At 44.6% G+C, this 22,151-nt stretch overlaps 1 protein-coding gene across 1 annotated transcript in view; it reads left to right on the forward strand.

Moving 5' to 3' along the window:
• The window catches only part of Dnah9 (dynein axonemal heavy chain 9), a 328,862-nt gene that overhangs the window by 80,290 nt on the left and 226,421 nt on the right, over nt 1–22,151 (forward strand). Inside the window, 5 exon segments of the mRNA XM_050162584.1 lie at nt 2,466–2,618; nt 3,753–3,878; nt 6,072–6,311; nt 6,927–7,087; nt 16,609–16,765. Of these exon segments, the coding sequence (XP_050018541.1) occupies nt 2,466–2,618; nt 3,753–3,878; nt 6,072–6,311; nt 6,927–7,087; nt 16,609–16,765 (837 nt within the window).

Consider the following 22,151-nt stretch of genomic DNA (forward strand, 5'->3'; position numbering starts at 1 on the left):
AGGCTTTCCCAAGTGACTCCACATTATGAGAGGGTGTGATCTCGTGGACCACGCAGCCTGCATCTCCTCCGAAATGCTGGGGTGCTCCCTCTGCTCCCATGCTGGGATGAGTTTGGAGATCTTTGATTTTGCCTCAGACTGAAGATATGCAGCCCAAACACTGGAGTGACAAGTCACTTGGCTGAATCTCTTTCTTCCCTTCTGTGTGACTTTGTCATTCATTCATTTGAAGTTCAAAGAGGTTTATTTGTTTCTCCTTTTTCTGTTTTTTTTTTTTCTGATTTAGGCTGGTTATTTTCAAACATCTATACTCTTTATGTAGAAGACTTCCTTGATTCTAAGAGCCAAACCAAGTCGAAAGCTATGTGTCTCCGAGAACTGTCCCTTCTTCCTCTGCTTATTTCCCACCACCACTGTCTGCCCTCCCTCTTCCCCATAGACAGTTTCATTAGGTCTTGATTTGTCTTGCCTATGTTCATCTTTGCACAAACAGGCAGGAAAGATTTGTATCCAGTCAGATATGTTCCCTCATCACCCCTTCTTTCCCACACAAAAGGTAGCGGGTTGCAGTATCTGTTTGAATTTTGTTTTTATGGGGCAGCAGAATCTTCTGTGTGGTCCAAGCTGACCTTAAACCTGTGATCCTCCTGCCTCTCTCTGCCTACTGGAATTGTAGGCATTTCCAGTATTAGTTTTGTCCTGCTTGCTTGCTTGTTTTCTTTCTTTCTTTCTTTCTTTCTTTCTTTCTTTCTTTCTTTTTTCCTTCTTTCTTTTTTCTTCTTCTTCCTCCTCCTCCTCTTCCTCTTCTATTTTATACCTTAGAAATCATTCCATATTAATCCAAGCTCTCTCCATTTCAATATTTGCATCATACTCTATGCTGGTATGTCATAGTCTGGCCATTCGATGGCTATTATTTTCCAATCAAATAAGGTGGCGTTAGGTAACCTTGTGTTTTGGAGACCTGTCTTCTAGATCTAGAGATATTCCTAGAGAATTCTGGCTCAAAGAGTAAACAAACAGAAGCCTTGTTAGCACTCCAATGCTTCGCTGCACAGGAACTGTCCCCTTGGCATCGCCACCAGCCATGGATGAGCGCTCCTCCAGCAGAGCCAAAAAGCAGCTCCAGCAGGTCTTACTCCACTTGTTAAGAAGAATCAAATATTAAAAAGACATTGCCGTTGCGTTTGTGGTCCTTCTGTCTTTATCCTGTGGACTGAATTATTTTCCAAGTAGCCCAGGCATCAACCTTCTGTTTACAGTTGTACTAATTCTGCTTGTAGAAGGGTCAGATCACCTCCATTCTTTCTATACCTTTAGCACCCACGGCACTCATTCTTACATATTTCTTTTGATTTGCTTCTCATTTGGTTCTAGTAAATCTTTCAATAATCCACCCCTTTCCATACCCTAGAGAGTGAAGCACAGTAAAGATATTTTCTAACCCCCTTCTTTGTGTGAGTAAATGGATTCATGTAGAAATCATCAGAATAGGAATCTCTTTTTCTCTATATGTCTGTAGAAATCCACATTTATGTTAATAATGCTCAATATATATCTTTGTTTATGTATTTGCTTTCTTTTGCTATTTTTCTGTGACACTTGATGCTTTTCCCCTCTCTGGAAACCATGGCTTCTGTCATCTTGACAGTTTTCTCCCACTGTTTGAGAGAATTTCTACTCCATTGAGTGGCCCCATTCCTGTTGAGTTCATCAAACATCTGGAAATGGGCTTTGCTCCTTTGGGCTGCAGGCACCCTCTTCTCCGAGTGTAGACTTAGCTCTTGGTCTGTCTCCTTGGCATTCTTCAGAACTTCTGCACTGCTCTTAGTTTTCTGTGTCAGTGGAGCCCCTGAGTGCTGTTAATACGTTGTAAATTGACTTCGCATTTGCTCCCTTTGTTTCCCTGCCAGCCTGTTGAAATAAGGAGCGGCGGGGCTGCATCCCCAACACCCCGGCCGCTTGGCTAGCTCATGCCCGAAATAACAACACACAAACTGTATTCATTTAAAGAACTGCTTGGCCCATGAACTCTAGCCCTTACCTTCCTCCATCACCAGCCAATCTTTTATCCCATGGTTTACAGACCTTGTGTTTCTTGTGTTTAAATGAAAGCAAAACCAAGTGATAGTTTATTTCTCTTTTCAAAATCTCAAATGCACCAGTGTTTTTACTTGCACTCGTTCCGGTTTGATCCTGTTTACTTCCAGGAGAGGACGCTGGCTCCAGGGATGGAACGACAGTGGTGGCACTGTTCCTGCTCATTTTTATTCCTTTGGTTGTGTCTGTTCACGTGGTTCCTATCTTCACGCTCCTATTCCATGATCGCTGTAACCTTCTTCCCACAGGCTAAGCATTCGCCCTTCTGTGTCCTGTAAGAATTGCTACCTGGCAGACTACAGCAATAACTATGATCAGCTCCCTGTGCATCCTCTTGAATCCTTTGCCCTGGTTTCCCTTCTCAGGTTCAACGCCACCTTTCCAAGCTCTTTGACAACATGGCCAAAATGCAGTTCCAGTTAGACACCAGTAAGAACCCAACCAAGACCAGTCTTGGCATGTACAGCAAAGAAGAGGAATATGTGGCCTTCAGTGAACCCTGTGACTGCAGTGGGCAGGTGAGTGACAGTCCTTTCCCCCAATCACATCTCACCCATCCCTTCCCCTCCAAACCAAATTCAGTAAAAATCAGTTTCCCTCAGGCTAGAGCCTGGAACCTGAAGAAGCAGCTTTCCTTGCTAGGGGTCCGCACTGGAGCTCCTCTGGGGCCTTCCTCTCTGAGAAAAACATATGTCAGCATTGCTATTTCCTTATTTAGTAGAGACCAGTGCTGGGAGGAATAAAATGCATACAGTCACTGCAGTCAGCTGTGAGGGGATTGCAAGATGATTGACAACGCAGGGAATATTAAGATGGCAACCCCTGGAGCGCCCCACGGGGGAATCTGAAACTTGGACACCTTCTTCAGGAAGAATTGTCCTTTTCTGAGATGTCTCCACTCTTTGCAAATACACCCCAGGGTCATTTCCTTTCTTTTCCTCAGAGGACCGATTATCTACCACTGCTCGAGGAAGTCCCACCGTACCTCCAGCCCCCCACATCCAACAGGCACACAAACCATGGGACAGTTCCATCCTTACACCCCCCCCCAATCCTTCAGCACCCCTGAAACAAAATTATTCACAGCAATTCAGCCAAGTATCGTTCCCGGGGGCTCTATCCCCATGCAGATAAGGCCTGAACAAGATGGGCTTCCAGAAATGTCTACCTTCCCTCATAAGGCTTGGAGAGAAACTCTCTTATCAGAAAAGAATCCAAGGTTCTGTTAGATGCAGGTGGCTGACAACCTTGAGTTTTCAATTCAGAATATGTTCATTTAATAGACTAAGTCCAGAAAGCATTCAATGGAGAAACTCAAACCTAACTAACTTTTTTCTATGCTACGTAGACAAATCCATGAGAATCAACTTAACTAAATCTGCCTCAATCCAGATTTGGGGTTCTTTGTATGAGCTCTAATTAGCATCCTACCACCCCTTCACCTGTTGTCCCCTTTTCTGTGTTCCACGTTAGCTCCCACTCTTCACACCCCAGCTTTTAAGTGCAAAAACGTCTGCCCTTGCCTTCTGGCATCTGGTTTGCGCACCATGCTGGAGCTCCTTTGTCTTCGCTCCCTCAGGCTGAGTGAAAGAAAACAGTATCAATCAAACTTTCTGAGCTTTGTGGTGTCTAAGACAGAGCTCTTCTTCCAGGTTGAAATATGGTTGAACCACGTGCTTCGTCACATGAAAGCCACCGTGAGGCACGAGATGACAGAAGCCGTAACTGCCTACGAGGAAAAATCCAGGGAACAGTGGCTGTTTGATTACCCAGCTCAGGTATTTTTCCAGTTGGACCATCCTGGCCCTATCCTCATCTGTCTTTCTCCTCCAATAGCCTGTGTGGGCCTTCTGAGGCTGAAGGGCCTCAAGCTAACCACCCCAGTGCCTCTCCATAGGAAGGGCTTTGGGACTTGAGTCCTACTAGATCATTGTGAGGGCCAGAAGACAGAGCAGAAGCACTGACAGCCATGACTGAATTCTGTCACTGCTTTGGAGAATTTGGGTTATGGATCTGTATCATTGACTGTAGGAAGACACAAACAAAGCCTTGGAGTCCCCTTACACTGTGTGTGCCCCTCTTTGCTGACTATGAGAGGGGAAGCCTGGTGGGGAGACAAGATGTGGCAAACTGCCCTGCTGGAGTTTACAGGCTCCTGTAGAGCCCAGTCACTTGTAAAATATGGCTAGAGTGATCCCAGATAGGCCTGGCTCCCTGGGCCTAGACAACTTGCTAGTGAGGCCTGAGGATAGATTTATGTTCCTGGGGATAGATTTAAGCCAAGATTTGAAGCAGGAGTTAGGGAGCTAAATAAGGAGCGGCTTGGCACCTCATATAGGAAAGAGCATAGGCAAAGGTTCAGAAGCAAAAGTGAACTGTGAAGCAAGGCTAAGAGAGGAGGGAGCAGGAAGCAGCTGATGGAATCTATCCGGGAAACTGGAAGCTGGTTCTTAGGGACCACATTAGGGAGACTGTCTGGATCCCAAATTTTAACTGAATTCTGCCTGTGTTTCTCAAGAGGGTCTCCATTTAAAAGACAAAAGACTTTAATGTCTCTGGCCGCAGCATATGCTTCCTGCCCTCTAGTGACAGGGCAGTACTAGAGCTGGTTCATCTGAGGGCTGCAGACAAGAAGTTGCAATTGAAGCCATAGGATCAGGTCAGAGTGACTATGGGAATTTGATGAAATGAGGAAAGGGTATAACACAGAACCCCCAGCATCACCAAGAGCCTAAGGAGGTAGAAGGGGCCAAGAAGAAAAAGGAACAAGGAATCTTCTTAAAAGACAGGTCCGGGTCATCATGAAATGAAAATCAAGCTGTTGGTAGCAGAAGAATGGTAACAAATTTTTAGTGACTTCTACAAGATCAAGCAAAACAAGATAAAGTCTGTCCCCGGATGGTTTGATGAGGCCCTTTCAGCAGAGTGCCATGGACCAGGCCACATGGAAGTGGGATGGAGGGTGTGAAAAAGGCAGAAAGGACTGAGTGAGTACAGAGAGGACGGAGCAATAGGGCTGTAGAGAGAAATGAGTCCCATCGACCTGTCTGATAAAGCGCCAATACAGAAGGCCTTTCTCTGAGGTTCTCCAGTAGGACACAATCTCCTAGGAAGACACAGGCAACCTAATGAACGGGACTGCTTACAGCAACTATTCCTGTTTCATGAAAGGAATAATTACGGGTTTTTCTCATAGCACAAGTCCTGCGTTAGAATTCAGAGCCAAAATTTAAACAATGTGATGCTCCCTGCTATTAAATATATAGCATCTAGAACAATGTCTCAAGGTCTAAAGGATCTACAGATGAACAATACCGTTAAATCCTCCACTATAAGTACTCAGAAGGATGTGTGTCCACGTTCACAGCCAACAGGGGAAGTGTTGATTTTAATCTCTTTTTCCATGTTTACTTTTAATATCTGAAAAATACAAGCCTAATGACCACATTAGATTGTGATGTTATCCACTTGACCTTCACAAGTAGTCATTTTCCGGTTACAGATTTTTGAGAAGTTAAAGATGTGGTAGAAATAGGAAGAACAAGCAAATGTGGACCACTGAACTAGAGTACTCGGGCTGCTAAAGGACCAAAGGCTGAGTGTCACTGAGATGCTCAGGCGGTGTGTTGTCCTCCCACATGTGACAGAGGTGCCATCTCTGGGAAGGGAGAGGTGAACGATGCCTGTAGCTATTCCTAGAAACCGAGACATCAGGCAGAGCCAGCCTTTGGCTGTTCTCAGCCGCGATCCATCTTCCAGGAGCAGAATGTGCTCTTCTTGTTTGTGTTGTAATTAGTTCACATCTCTGAGGACTTGGAGCATATGGTTGCCTTAGTCAATGATCAGGGAAGAGGGAGGGAAGGGGCCTGTCACCCACACAGTCGCATCCTGAACTCTTGCTGTGCCGTGAGTGGGTTGCTTGGAAACGAGCCCTGGTAACAGCTTTGACTAAGCAGCTCTTGGTGCCAAAGGTAGCGCTGACCTGCACTCAGATCTGGTGGACGACAGAGGTGGGCATCACATTTGCCAGACTGGAGGAAGGCTATGAGAATGCCATGAAGGACTATTACAAGAAGCAAGTGGCCCAGCTCAAAACCCTTATCACCATGCTAATTGGCCAGCTCTCCAAGGGGGACAGGCAGAAGATCATGACCATATGCACCATTGATGTGCATGCCCGGGATGTGGTAGCCAAGATGATTGCTCAAAAGGTAGGCACTGTAGATCCGGTTTTATTTGTTGTAAGTAGAATTTTCATGGGAATCACTCCAAGACAACCTCTGGGCCTCACATCAGCCGGGTGAGGAGCATGGTAGTTCCTGCTGCCTCTCAAAACTTCCAGCATAGCAGTGTAAGGGCAGCCCTTGATTTATGATTAATCAGCTCATGTTTTGACCTTATTATGGTGGCATAAAAGCAATATATACTTGGTAGGAATGCCACTTTTATTATAATGTGTAATTAATAACATAAGCTACTCGACACAATCATGTAATGCACATTATGTAAAATGGTTTTATCCAACCACAGAGTAATCAAAAACCTCTTTAACTGTGTAAGGCAGTTATGAAGTTTAGTGGGCTAAGTGGATCAGATTCATTTTCCACTTAAAATGTTTTCCATCTATCATTAGTTTATTATTGGATGTAGCCCCAGGGCAAGCTGGGAAACAGCTGTAATCAGATCTGCATTGCTACGGGCAGAACGTCCTACACTCTTAAGTGTCAGATACCACCCTAGCCACCCAGAGGCATCTATGTCCTGTGAGCAGGGAGCTACCCATCTGTAAAGCACTTAACTCACCCACCCACTTTGCCACGCTTTAGGTTGACAATGCCCAGGCTTTCCTCTGGCTGTCACAGCTACGCCATCGTTGGGATGATGAGGCCAAACACTGCTTTGCCAACATCTGTGATGCCCAGTTTCTATATTCCTATGAGTACCTGGGGAATACACCTCGCCTAGTGATCACACCTTTGACCGATAGGTAAGGGTCGGCGCCCGCTACTGATCGCTCTCTTTATTTCTGATAAGACTAGCCAGTGATCACCCAGGATCAAGGATGCCATAATCTGTTGCCTGTTCACATAGCTTCAGGGGGAGAAACTTGATTCAACACAGCAGTTGTGAAACAAGACTTGAAGGGTATCAGGTGGTCTTCGTTGAACAAGCCCTGGAGCAAATCAATGAGCTTTCTGGAGGATTTACTAAGACGGTGATACACCCCTGACTTCCAACACCGGACCAAACACATTCCATCTGCCTAACTATGACAAAAGTGGCCTCACATTTGGTCTTCTGAACTGGGGGGAGTAATTTATACCTCACATGATTTTTTTTTCTGAAGATAAGAAAATGATCCTAATGAAAAGTTTTGAGTCTGTTGAGTCAAGTATCTGGGTTGGTGAAGAACTTACCCTGCTAACGTGAGGATCTGAGTTCAATCCCAAGCGCTCATGTTTAAAACGCCACATGTATCTCCACTGGCACATCTGTTCATTGCCTCCCACTCTCTGAGAATACAAAACTATAAGGAACATGTTCATATCCATTGAAGTACTTTCGGTGTTTAAGGAGTATGTGTTCTCCATCCTTCATCCTAGCTCATACATGAATGAACTCATGCCACACTCTGAGCTGGTCACTGGCATTTCTCGGTAGCTAAAATATTTCCTACCCTTAAACACCAATCCTGCAGGGGAATTAAAACACAGATAGACAAACAATTGAAGAAAACAAGGGGAAAAGCACTAGACCTTAGAGCGGTGATTCCCAACCTTCCTAATGCTGAGGCTCTTTCATAGTTTCTCATAATGTGGGGACTCCCAACCATGAAATTATTTTGCTGCTCCTTCATACCTGCAATTCTGCTCCTGTCATGAATCATAGTGTAAATATCTGATATGTAGGATATCTGATATGTGACCTCAAAAGGGGTTGTGACCCACAGGTTGAGAACCACTGCCTTGGCCTCAAGTAAGGCCTAAAGCCATTTGCTGTGAATTTTCAAGTGGAAAACACAGAACATGCCCGTACTCTGTACAGAGGGTCCCATCATAGCAGAGAGGAAATGATGGTTAGAAGGGTTTGAGCAACGACAAAGAGTGCCTGATCGGGACCTTTCGGGACATGCTGGATCCGGAGAGGGAGGGGGGGCTATCAGATGGTTGCCAGGGTGTCCGTCATGCAGTGTTGAAATAGGTGTGTGTATCACTCTTGCTGGTGAAAAGGGACCCTGACATCTGTTTCGTTTGTCCGGCTTTTCTGAGATACTGTCTCCATTTATGCACCATCTAGCTCAGGTTCGCTATGGCCGTGCGATATGTACCACCACACTCAGTCCATCTTTCAGTTACCATCAAAGTAGAGCCCCAACGTGAGAGATCTATAGTTAAGCATCACTGAAATATTGCAAAGCCGAGTCACGGAAATGAGAGAGCTTGGAGAGACATAGACGCTTGATTTGGTGGAAGGAAGCCAGTCACCAGAGTCAGATTAAAGAGGGTAGAAGATACATTCTTCATCCAGTCAGTAGTGATGAAAATCGTACCTTACAAAATTTTATCCAGCAGCAGAGTGGGGATGAAAAGGAGAGGGCATGGGGAACATGTCTTGAGATAGAGAACTTTAGTTCTCCCGAGATTCCTGCAGTGCTCCGTACCCTTTCCTTATACGGCCATTGAACACAGTATCTCTTCTCTGGAGAGAGTAGCTCCCCTGAGCTACTTACAGAAAACAAAAAGATTATTATAAAAGGTGTGTTAAAAATAAGCTGTGCCATGATTTTCCTTAATTTTCTCATTTGTGAGTGTGAGTGTGTGTGTCTGTCCCTATGCATGTGTGTGCCTGCATGGGGAGGTCAGAAGACAACCTTGAATGTTACTTCTCAGGAACTTTCTACTTTTGCCTATTGTTTTGGATTTGGGGGTGTTTTGTTTCAGACAGGGTCTCTCACTGGCCTGGGAACTTGCCAAACAGGCTAACATGGCTGAGCAGCCCCAGGAATCCACCTGCCTCTCCTTCCCCAGTGTAGGATCACAAGTACATTCTACTACATATGGATACTGGGGCTTGAACTCAGATCCTCATGCTTGCAAGATTAGTACTTTACCAGCTGAGCTACGGCACCAGCCCTCTAGTGCCTATCTTAAGTGGTAACTTGGGTCTTATAATCAAGGACTCAAACACACTACCAAATGTCTTGACAAACAGCTTCAAGTGACTTAACTGTGTGGAACTGGGAAAGTTTAAATACCTGGCATCCCCTGTAGATGAAGACCCCTTGGCGTGTTTACCTCTAGGTTTTCTACATCCTCCATTCATTATCTTGCCCAGTCTGAAAAGTCTTTCAGACCCAGAATCCTACTCAAGTCATTCCCTTTTTGATTCTTGCAATTCCTTTTCTGAGGGATCTTCATGAGGCCGCATCCCTGCCTCAAGTGGTTCCCTACTGCACTTCAACCAAAACCTAAAAGTCCTTGTAGGACATGGTAATCACTGCCAATCTCCCTAATCCTCTCTCCTTGTGCTGTCCCCAAAGCCTTCTTTCTACTCATTAACAGAGGTTCATTTCAACTGTCTCATGCCTGCAGTTTCTTCCCCCAGGCTCTCCATCCCATCATGGCCCCTCATCCTTCCCCTCCACCATTTTGAAAAGCAGCCTCTTCCATTTGGTGTGGACATACAGCAGACAGCCCTTATCGAACCCCTTCGGTCTCCCTCCTGACCTTCCCACCTTCTGGCAAGATCTGCTTGTCTGCTTGCTCTCTGTCTGAGATCAGGAACTTTGGTTTACCTGGTGTGCAAAAATCACCAACACCCTAGTAGCATTTGCTGAATGAATGAATGAATGAATGAATGATGGCTAAGAGTAGAAGTTTGCACTCATAAGAACAGGTAACATCAAGGAGAAGTTGACTTGGGGTTTTATTTGAACTCATTACATCTGGGACTGCTCTAGTGAGAGATGAAGTTTTTCCCAATTCAAGGTACTTAATAAGACTGGATTCTCTTGGAGTTGTGATGCTCAGTATGACATCCGTCATTAGAATTAAATCTAGCAGCATGTTTCGTTTTACTGTGGATTTCCTGGCTTGCCACAGAATATGAGCTAATAGGGAAATTCTATCAGTTGAAACAATATAATGAAGCAGTCACATGTTTGAGCAATTTGATTAATATCTGTCTCCCACTCTAGATTATGCGTCCTACGATAGCCTTGACTTTGGTTTCTGCTGCTCTGCCCTCAGGACTTAGTACTGAGCGCTGTGTCCAACCCTGACAAGCCCTTGGGATGGACTCTCTAAACCCATGCTGGGAGATGTGTTCCAAGGCCTGGGGTGTGGATGTGGCTTCTACATAGCATTCGGATATTCCTGTTATTTCTTTCCATTGACCCGGCATTGCCATTCCAAGTTATAAGAAGTATGAGACCCCTATTTCCCCAGATCTCGACATGAGCCCGGGAGCGGCAGAAGATAATTAGTACTTTTGGATTTAGAGGACTCTGGTACCTTCAATACCCAATGCCCATTTGGTGGAGGAGGGTGAAGTGGGGGAGAAGAGTTTGACAATGAATTATTTTTAAAACAGGGATTTATCCCCTTCTTCCATGAGATTTTTGCAAGTAAGAGCTTGAAAGGAGGATTTGCTGCAAATATTAGCGAATGCGATGTAAACCTTGACCTCATTTTGCACATTAGAGGCCTCTCTGACAGGGTACGGAGTTGAATATTTACATAAGTCCCCCTTTTCTCATTGACTTCCATTATCATCCCAAGAAATGCTCTACCCAGAAGAAACAGTTATTCTCCCCATAGGAAGTCACATTGTAGAGAGCACTCAGCCTTTACGCGCGTGTAGCGCTGGGACATTTAATTCGCTCCTGCCAGAAGAATTAATCAAACGGACAATTGATCCATACAACCTTTGCACATTCATTAAAAGCACAGCCGTGTACAGTACATCTGACTGATTGTGCCCGTGCCTTTGGAATTTCCCGCTGCCTGGATGGGACTTGAATATGTAAGTAGGATAGGTCGCTGTCACCGGACTTAAGGACAGCACTAAACTGAAGAAGCAAATGGAAATGTTTTCTCAGGCTGAACAAAAGCAATTCTTCTAGGTTGTCCCTTAGCCTTGGGTGCGCCCTTCCCAGCCCCTCCCAGCCCTCCCCTCCTCTTCACACACAAATGCTCCCTGTGCTATATTAAGTAGTTTTAATCAACTGCTTATCAATGTTGAGCACCTCCTAATTTCTCGGGAAAAAGTGCAAGTAGGTGAGATATAATTGATGCAAGAGTCTTTCAAGGTGGTTTGTCGGACAAGGGCAGAGCCAGCAAGTGTCTGGGAGTTTTCCTTCAGTGTTCCTGTTAGAGGAAATCGGAAAACCTTAGTAACTGAGGAAGAGAAGCCCAGGTACCTAGGGGGTATCTATCAATGTTCACTGGTTTCATTATGTGTGTGACTTCTGAAGACAGAACGGGATCATATTATGATCTCTTACAAGACATGGGGGATTTCTCATTTTACTTAGTACTGTGTTGTAGATAGCTCTTCTCTGGACATGGCAGCCCTTGCTGTCTTCATGAGAGCAGTTTAACCACCTGAGAGAGACCCACAGGCTCTGGTCCATTGGCATTGCCTCCTTGCTCTACCTCTAGCTGTCTGTAGTTCTGCCCCAACTGCCCATGGCCTCTGGAGGTGATGGAGCATAGAGATTGTAGAAGGTTAGCTAAGGGGGAAACTCCATCAATGTACCTAATAGAAGTAGTCATCTATGCTGGGGTGAGACTCTTGGGTGGCTAGGCTACTTTGCTCCTTTAAGTAACACCTCATGCTTTCCAAATAAGCCCAATAAATACATTGACTCGCCAAGTGGAACATTAGTGATATTGTACATGGTCTATCCATGGAGGCTTTTCTAGGGTGTTTTTGGTTCATGTCTCATCATGTAAACTTCACGCAATAACTGTCTGTATGTTCTCAGAGTATTCTTCTAAAACCCTCAGGAGCTGACTCTCAGCCTGCTTGCAAGTGTCCCATAATATATGTAATGTAACCATGTGATGGGATGGGGGCATTTGAGTTATTACTGAGCTTCTCTGTAACAACGAAGCCTCACGAACACCTCTGTGAATGTTCCTCCAAGGTTCTGTGTGAATTTCCTGAGATACCAAGGAAAAAAATAATAAAATGGCACAAACTTGCAGATTGTTATCTGTACATGTGTGTACACACAAACATGTACAGGGGAGTGTCCATGGAGAACTGAAGAGGGTGTTGGATCCGGATCCCCTGGAGCTGGAGTTAAAAGTGGCTGTAAGTCACATGACTTGATGTTAGTGCTGGGATCCTAACACCGGCTACCCTGGAAGAATAGCAAGTTTTCTTAACCACCGAGCCATTTCTCCAGTCCCCTGTTGGTTTTATTTTTTTAAAAAAAAATGTTGTCCCCACTCTCTCTGGTTTATGAAAGTGTTGAGTGCAGAGTGCATTAAATAGCTGTATGTATTCCTTTAATGTTCCTATTTATTTTGCTGGTCACCCTGTTTCTCCTTTGGGTTTGGGCCTCAATTACTCACAGGCTTCCTTCTGAGTCATATGTTTACTGGCAATTGGATTTTCTTCTCCTGAGAGTTATGCCATCACGGTTCTGGTTATTTATAAATTACTCATATATTTCGAAAGCCCCCATCCGAAGAGAACTATAATTATTTACCTACATCTTTTCCTAGCTTATTTTATTTTGCTGTTTATTTAAACTCTTTGAGTACTTGGGGGAATGTTTTGACTGTTAAGAACTTTGAGTCAAAAATTTTTTTTGTCAAAACATTTTCAGTTACAACTGATAGCAGTCCAGACAAATCCATCTTTCGCTTGGCTCTGTGGTGCAGCGGATAGCACATTGGACTTCTAGACAGATTGAACCAACTTTTAAATCAAAACGGAAGTATTGCACAGATCTGGAAGCTATGTTCAGCTGACTGGAGCATAGTCAGCTCTGGGCCCTCAGTGTAGACCTCTGAGCTTGAACTCCACAGACACAGCACATTTTGTCTGGATAGTGGCAGGCACTTGGGCCGATTCTAGTTGGGGCTTGTAACATTACTGATGTGAGCATTTTCACCTAATTCTTTGTGCGGATGAGCTTTTTTTTCCTTTGCTTGGATGGCGATCTGTTAGATTTTATGCTCTTTCATGCTTGGCCCCCTTGATAAACTTCCAAATTTTTATCCAAAATGGCTGTAGCATTTTGTATTCTCTCCAGCAGTGTTTGGGCATGCCCGTGCCTCTGCATCTTGGTGATGTTGGTCATTGTTGCCTTACTTATTGCAGCCATTGTGGTTAGTGTGAAAGGCTCTCTAACCCTGGTAATAGTTTGCATTTTTCAATTGCCTATTAATTTCAAGCATCTTTTATCATTTGCCTCATAACATTCAAGTTTCTTCTTTGGTATAACCCCCTTCTGTGTTCTTATGGAGTTGTGATGAATCTGGCTCTGCTATATCACATCTTTGTTGCAGGTATGGTATTCTAGTCTGTGGCGAATCTTCTTTTTCTTCATGGTTTCTTTTGCAGTTCAAGCATCTTGAGTTTTGATGCAGTTCAATGTATCAATTTATCACCATTTACTGTTTTGGGCGTTGCATTCTTTGCTTGACTTGATGTATCTTAATTTTCTTTTCTTTTGCGAGTATGGGAATTTTTACATACTTACCTTTTATTTTGCCCACTTAATGCCCCAAATTAAAAATTCTTGACCCATGGCATGTTTAATGTTCAATGTCCCAATTTCTCCAGGGAAAGTAAGACAGCCAAATGAGCCTGCAAGGCCAGGGGTTAATGCTGAATGAGGCCCATTTCCCTGAGCTCAGCTAAGTCAGTGCCATGCATTTCACAGGCAAACTAGAGATGAAAGAGTTACAACCCACTTCCTTTCTCTGCCCAGGGAAAATGCCCTGCTGGGTTTCACCCAGAGACAGGAACAGAAATGGGAAGTTGATTTGTGGAGAATACAGAAACTCACTTGAGTCCCCTCAACGCCATGTTGGTTCTGAGCACCATCACACCAATAAAAGCCATTGCCACCTGGCAAGATGGGTTCTAACTCAGCTGCTGGTCAGCCTGAAGCATCAGCTAAAAAAAAAATGAGGCAGATGATTCTGAATACAACGTCCATCACATGGAGCTCACGAGTAGAGTCTGTATCAATTCACTAGATATGAAGAAGTTTGATCACTGGTGCAATTTAGCAGATTTATTGAGGTACATTTTAGTGTCTTAAAGTTCACCTATGACAAGGGTACAGTTCAAGTGAACATGGCTTTTATGATTTTTGTGGTAAATCCCTGCCCCTACCCCAGACCCAGCAGTCTGCAATTCCCCTTTTGATGTTTCTCTTAATCTCCTTATCTGTCTTCTTTCACATGCGGGGCACGATGCTGAAAAGTTCATCTGTTTTGTGCCATTGTCTTAGGATTCTTTTGCTGGAAAAAGACACCATGACCACAGCAGCTTTTATAAAGAAACACAATTAATTTAGGTGACTGCAGTTGCAGAGTTTTAGTCCATTACCATCATGGTGGGAAACCCGGTGGCGCGACAAAAGGCATGGTGCTAGAGAAGGAGCTGAGAGCTCTACATCTTGATCTGCAGGCAACAGGAAGTGAACTGAACCAGACATAGCCTGAGCATAGGAGACCTCAAAGCCCAGCTCCACAGTGGCACACTTCTTCCAACAAGGCCACACCTACTTCAACAAGACCACACCTCCTAATAGTGCCACTCCCTATGAGTTTATGGGGGCCAAGTACATTCAAACGACCACAGTCATGTTCATGCCTTCATGTAACTAAGGAATGTTCTGCTGCATGGATGCTACATTTTGTTTATTCACTATGGATGGGCATTTGGGTTTCACATAGTCTTATTGATATGAATATTGTCACCATGATCGAGTGTTGTAAATAAGTGAACTTATTTCTCTTGGGAAAAATCCAAGGATGGAAATTTCTAAATTATATGAAAAGCCGTTTTTTTTTTCTAAAGAAAGTTTAGCCTGTCTTTCAAAGGGACTGTACCATGTAACGTTCCCACTATCAACACATGAAGCTCCTTCTTCTTCTGAATCCTTACCAGCATTTGTTATGGCTGCATTCTGTGTTATAGCCATCCTGGGTAATGTATTGTACGCACACTGAGTCTCTCTAGGTGCTGATATTAAGCGTCTTTTCATGTGCTTGTTATCCAGTGAGTCAAACTAAATGGAACTATGAAAATTTTTGAGTACCTTAAATAATTTCGTGTGGTGGTGGTTGCATGTGTGGTGTGTATGTATCTAATGGTGTAGGGGTATGTGGTGTGTGTGTGTGTTTGCATGCATATGTGTATGATGTGTAAGTCTACATGCCATTTGGATCTACACTGTCTGCCTTGTTTTTGTAACAGGGTCTCACTTACTGAAGGAACTCAGAGCTTACCATCTCAGTCGTACTGGGTGACCATGAGTTTCAGAGATTCTCTGTTTCCTCCTCTACCCCAACACACATGCATGCATTCACACACTACACACCATTGGGATTACAGGCATGTGTCACCAATACCCAGATTCTACATGGAAGCTGTGGATTTGAACTTGGGTCCGCCTGCTTGGCCAGTATAAGCACTTTACCCACTTAGCCATCTCCCCAGCTCCATTAGAAACAGTAGTAAAGCCAACTTTATTCTATTGGCATTAGGGAAGATAGCATCAGGAATATTAGATTGGATGGTTATCTGTTCACTCATGGAGTCATTCATGTGTTTCTTAAAGACTTATTGAAATCTTGTATATGCCTGGATCTATGCTGGGTTCTGAAGGTAAAACAGTGAACCAGAAAGTGGTGCTTCCTAACTCTTGCTCGCATATGTGCGAGGGATCTTAATGATATATGTGGTGGACCCTAGGGTGGCACATAATGGAATAGGAAGTCAGCTGAGCAGCTTCTTCTTAACTCATCTCAGCCTGAGGCTGGGAATGCTTAGTACCTGGACTAATGTCAATTCCTGGCCAAGAGTTACTAGCCGTTACCCAGCCAGATGGAAAGGGATATCATCTAGGTAGGCTCAAATGGGTTGCCTGGGTAGGGAGGAGAAAGGGCCAACACAGTCTCAGAGTACCTAGCAAGCAAGAGTTACTCTACATACATAGCTTGCTGTTAGTGTGCTTGGGGAGAGACATGAATCACCAAAGCACTGAGAAACGAAGCTAGAATAGAAGGCATGGTCAAGGTCAAGACAAGCTAGCAAAGAGCCAAGATACCCTAAGGGGAGGTGGTCATAATCAGATTGTTCTCTGGGAAGTTCAGGCTCTATGGGGAAAAAGCAAAGGTGGGTGGTGTCCTGGGTCTTCTTCCCTTTGTAGACGCTAAGCCAGACCCATCTATCCTAGAGCTTCCCTCTCTCTCTGACACCCAGAAGAGCCATCTGTGGCCCAGATAATGGTGTTTGCCCTCCTTTGTTTGGCAGGTGCTACATCACTCTCACTCAGTCTCTGCACCTGACCATGAGTGGGGCTCCATCGGGACCTGCCGGCACAGGCAAGACAGAGACCACCAAGGACTTGGGCCGAGCACTGGGCATCATGGTCTATGTGTTTAACTGCTCAGAGCAGATGGACTACAAGGTACAAGCTCAGCCTGCAGCTGGGGAGACTGGGACCTGGGTGGTAGCTGAGATCAGGTACATGGCTTATCCATTCTTTGTTGATCCCACTCCCCCGGGAGAGGCAGAGTCCAGATGAGAGGTTTCTCCTTACTCTCTCACACTAGACTTAAGGATGCTTTAGCCCTTGTTGGCCTCCTGTCAAGGTCTTATATAGCACAGAGGCAGAGCCCCATCCATTCTGACTCTACAAATGAACGTGGTGAGCAAATGGATCATTTGACATGGTTGCCTTTCATCTGTCACATGGAAAACGATGCAGTTGAAGAAGCCCTCAAAGTTCTAAATTTACTGACAGGCCAGGAAGGCAGAAAGGTTCATGAGTAGCTGTGACGGGGACCCTTAACTCCAGGTGACAGCTTTATTTGAGCTCCTTTGTACAGGGAACATTCCCCTAGGATGGTGTACAAGGACACAGGAGACTGGAAACAGTAGGGACTAGTCACCGCTCACTCTAAGGGACACCTGCCGCCGGGATGTGCAAAGCCCCTGCACTTCATCCCAGAACCCAGCACTTTTCAAACAACCCGTGTACTCCAGGTTGTGTCCTGGAGAAAAATCCACAGAAACAAAAGGCCTGCAAGGTCACTTCCAGCTACAGACGTTCTGCTCACAGATGAATAAAAGCTCATTTTAAAGATGTGTAATAACAACGTGCCCTGCTGCCTCCATCCTGGTGTTTTCTCATAGTCTATGGTTTTTAATAAGGTGCCTATGTTTCTCTTGTAAGCAGAATGAACAGGTAATATTTAGAGTAGGCTAAAAGGGTTGCATAAAAAGATCAACTAAGATTTAATGTTGGAAGATACATTTAATATAGAAATAACTTTAGAGATTGCATCTGCTGAACTATGATTCCTTAGGTGACACGCATTTCCCAGAACTGGGAAGGCTTGCTTTATTTAGTACTAACCTTTCTGTGTAGAAGTTAAAGTCCTGTGGAGCCATGTTTACTCAGAGCAAACAAATGGGGTCGGGGGAGGGGGTGGTGGCATCCAGACCTGAATCCAGTCCTTCCCTGGGCCATCACCTCTAAAGTTGAGTGCAGCTGTTTTTATTGATGAATACATCAAGATAATGTTTCTTTTCAAGGATGGAAGACAATTTTTTTCCTCTTTAAAAAAAAAATAACCTCAGCCTTAAGGATTATTTTGAGCTCCTAGGTTCTTCAATAAGTTTTTCTTTTCTTTTTTATTCCTCTATAGTTAATTATGGGCAGCATTGCTGAAGTAAGTAAGTCTCCCGTGGGGAATATTCTGGAAGACACAGTCATTCGGATGTAGAAGGCATGCATTTTTCCTGGCATAAAATCAGCAGATTCTTTCAAAGTCAAACTAAGCACAGCAAATGGGAAGAGAGGAGCTGACTCTGGGGCCAGTGACCGCAAGTCGTTTATCACAATTCTTTCAAAGTTGAACAATTGTCCCTAACCGCATCTATTCCTTTTAAAGTCCACTGTAGAAGAGCGTTTGTCCTTAGTTCACCTCGGCTTTAAGTAGAGTTTCAGTCTTCAAGTCCAGGACAGACACATACAAGAGCAGTATCAATAAAAAGAACACATCAGAATGAGGGCGTTCACTTTCCTAAGCCCCAAACGTCACTGTAAACAGACAGCCTTGCTAAACTGCTCCTGCAAGCCTTTCTACTCTGCTGTCCAGCTGTTTGGCAACTATATTTTATCATCAAACAAGCCAGAAACAAAGTAAGCTGGTTTATCAGTTACTGCCATTGCTTAGAATATGTGGGGCATTTCAGGAAGATCCCAAAATAAATGATGTTTTATCCTACAGAACTGTAGTTGGAGATGCTCCAAAAGTAGCCACAAGGGAGTCCACACCAGGGGGTGTCCTAGGCCACCCCAAGATGAGACTGGTTAGGATTCCAAAGAAACTCAGGGGAGGAATGTTCACTTAGTATGCAGACATTCCCAGGGCCTTGGGTTTGATATCTAGCACCCAAAGGAGGCCAGGAGATGGGGGAAGAAAGAATAGAAGGGAAGGAAGGAAGGGAGGAAGGAAAGGAGGGAGGGAGGGAGGAAGGAAGGAAGGAAGGAAGGAAGGAAGGAAGGAAGGAAGGAAGGAAGGAAGGACAGACAGACAGTCTAGGGCTAAGAGGATCGGGGAAAGCACTTGGTACAGAAATGTGTGGAGCACTGGAGCTTATCTCTGGAAATGAGCTGTGACAGGCTGAGATACTCTGTCTAGGACTGTCCTCAGCCAAGAGTCAATGTGTGTTACTCTTATGAGTTTTAAGGCATTTTCTTCAGAACTGGGTTTAGTTTCCTTAAGTGGTTTGGGAAGCAACCTAAATGTTTTTACCGCTGTATAAGAATATTCAAGACTTCTGTTTAGACTGAAGACTTCTGGAAAACCTGTAGCCACCGAGCCAGGAGCGCTCAAGGTGTTATGAGTTTCAGTTAGGACACAGGAGAGTGAGAGGCCCTGGGACCCTTTGGATGATGTAGATGATTAGATAGCTAGAACAGTAGAACAGTTAGGTCGATACTTGAAATTGAGAGAGAGAGAGAGAGAGAGAGAGAGAGAGAGAGAGAGAGAGAGACATAGATCAAATATAGTCCAGTCTTTCTGGAGAGATTTATGGAATAATTAATAAAACTAAATTTTCCTGAAATACCACAATCCTGGGCATGAATGAGTAACCTAAAAACTCTGGGCCCTGGAATATTCCAGAACAGGGAGACAGACACGGTGGTTTCTGGTGAGGAAACACATTGAGGAGATTTTGAGGAGCTCCTGAAACCTAAGGTTGTTAGAGGCCTGGGATGTGGCACTTTAATACAGCCTGATTCATAGCCTGGCTTTGAAGCCAGGACCTACTCTAAGTAGCCAGCAACCCTACCCCACCCCTCACCAGCTTCACATCAACTATTATCCTAGAGTCTGACCGAGTGAGGAAAGGACCAAGAGCTGTCATGCATTTCTATGTGTCTGCTGTGACTCTAACATAATAGATTCTGTTTGCATTTCTTCAGAGTAGAGCCTAGAACCAAGCATAGCATGATGACCAGGTGGCTTTAGGGAGCATCAGGAGATGTAAGGAGGGTAATGGGGATAAAATACAGATGTCAGGGGCCATAGGCCCTTCAAGGATACAGAAAGACCTGCAGGCTTTAGAACAGCAGTAAAAAAGAGGAGGCTGTTTCCGGGAGCAGGCAGCGGGAGGGGAGACTGAAGAGAACTTTGCAACCCTTCGGATGGGGAAGAGAGAAAACCCAAGTGTCAGGACACTGAAATGGAAAAAGAAATGACAAGAAGATTAAGGGAAGCAAAGCCAAATGGTGATCTAGGAAACAAGGGGACATAGTGGGCTGATGAAGCAAAGAGGCGTTAGAGGGAAGGGCTAGGGCTGGAGGTGGCATCCCCATGCACGTCTGTCCCAGGAATTCTGTTGGGACACAAGTCCACTCAGTTCCATGTACGCAGATGCAGGACCTGGGTGCTCCTAGAGCAGCAGAGAAATGTGGGAGAGAGGTCAAGCCGAAAGCCTGCAAAGCTAGCCAATGTCCCTAGACACAGCCAGTTAGCACTGAGGCCTTCTCTAGGTCCTGCAAAGCTAGCCAATGTCCCTAGACACAGCCCGTTAGCACTGAAGCATTCTCTAGGTCCCACCAGGGATGGGATTTGAAAAGCTGAATCCACCAACATCAGAATAAAGTCATATCACTTATTAGAACGCTGCAGTAGAGCAGAGATGGGTAAAACAGAAAAGAGAAACTGTGCACAGAGTCCTTTAAGGGTTGCCTTTATGTGTCAGGCAGGATTTCAATGACGCCGTGTCCTGGAAGAATCATAGCTGGGATTTACTGTGGTTAGCTCTGGGACAATGAAGATCTGGCCCCCGTCAGGAATGGCTCAGTACAACCACCTGTCCTAAACTGGTACCCACATTCTGCAGCCAGGACTTGTAGGATGAGCTCTTTCTGATGAGATAATGGTCAGGTTTGCAGGCAGAAGTGACCTTGCAAGCCCAGCCTGCTCAGAGGCAAAAGCAACTCTGTTGTGAGGCTGGCTCAGCACAGCCATCTATTGCAGAACAGTGTAGGAGAAGCCCTGCACCTTACATTTCATATCACAGCAGCAATCCTTTCCCCTTGACCTCAATACAGAGGCCACTGCAGAAACACCCAATGGCTCTGAAGTGGAGAGCATTTAGGGTGATTTCTGAACCTTAGGAGGCTCGGCCTCCTGGAAGAGTTAGGAGGATTTCTCATGACTTCTGATTCCTACAGCTTCCCTAGTGTCATTCTCCCACTCCCCCAACCCCACCTCCTGGCCTCTATGTCTCCTGTGCTGTTCCTTTTCCAGAATCTCTGTTTCAATATATATTCGAGTGACTTCACATCTCTTCTCATCTTCCCTCACATCCTAGTTCTGGCTCTAATTGCACACGGGGTGGCTGGTATAGAGGGTCTTCCTCCACATTGGGAGGATCCTGCTACTCTTCCCTGCTATATCTCTAACCCATTTCTATGATGGAGATCTCAGTCATCCTTCCTGTTTGTGCCCTTACTTCCCCAGCACACATCAGTCATCACCATGGATTCCCCCTCAGCATCCTCCACTTTTGGCCTTTTGCCATAACCTGTCTTTATTCAGTCCAGAAGCCTGACCTCTTGGCCAAGTGATGCTACTGCTTAGCCAATAACACCAAGAGATGGGTACAATGAACAAATGAGGTGATGTGAGTTCTGCTGCTGGTCCTCAGGGAAGAAGGGGGCAAGAGCGAGCATCTACTTACAAAATTCTCTTTAAGGTTTTATGTATTGTCTAGAGTTCATAAAAGGGATGCACAACTTTAAAAACTTTCAAACAACGGTTAGGAATAGGATTTGACTCCTGAATTCCTAACTAGGGTTTGTGATGCTTAATTGGTTGATTTAGACACATACACACCTACATACATATATACATATATTAGAAGGATGATGGGTAGGTGGATAGATAGACAGATAGACAGATGATAGATGGATGGACAGATGATAGATAGACAGATGATAGTTGGATGGATAGATAGATGATAGATAGATAGATAGATGATAGATAGATAGATAGATAGATAGATAGATAGATAGATAGATAGAGACAGACAGACAGACAGACAGACAGACAGATAGATGTCTGACTGAAGCTGACAAAATGTTGCCTTAATCATCATCTCTCATGCAAACCCCTAAAGACTCCTTGTAATTCAAGGCTTTCTGTTATTAAGACTTTCTTTAGTAATCAATTTTCCATCCCAAATGGTACTTTTGCTTTTCTCTGGACACATCGTTATTTTGCTCACTTTTCTTCCATAATCTTTCACCCTCCTGGAAAGCCTCCCCCTCC

This window comes from Alexandromys fortis, unplaced genomic scaffold (assembly GCF_014885135.2).
Source record: "Alexandromys fortis isolate MF-2015 unplaced genomic scaffold, M_Fortis_MF-2015_v1.1 scaffold_84, whole genome shotgun sequence".
NCBI lineage: Eukaryota > Metazoa > Chordata > Mammalia > Rodentia > Cricetidae > Alexandromys > Alexandromys fortis.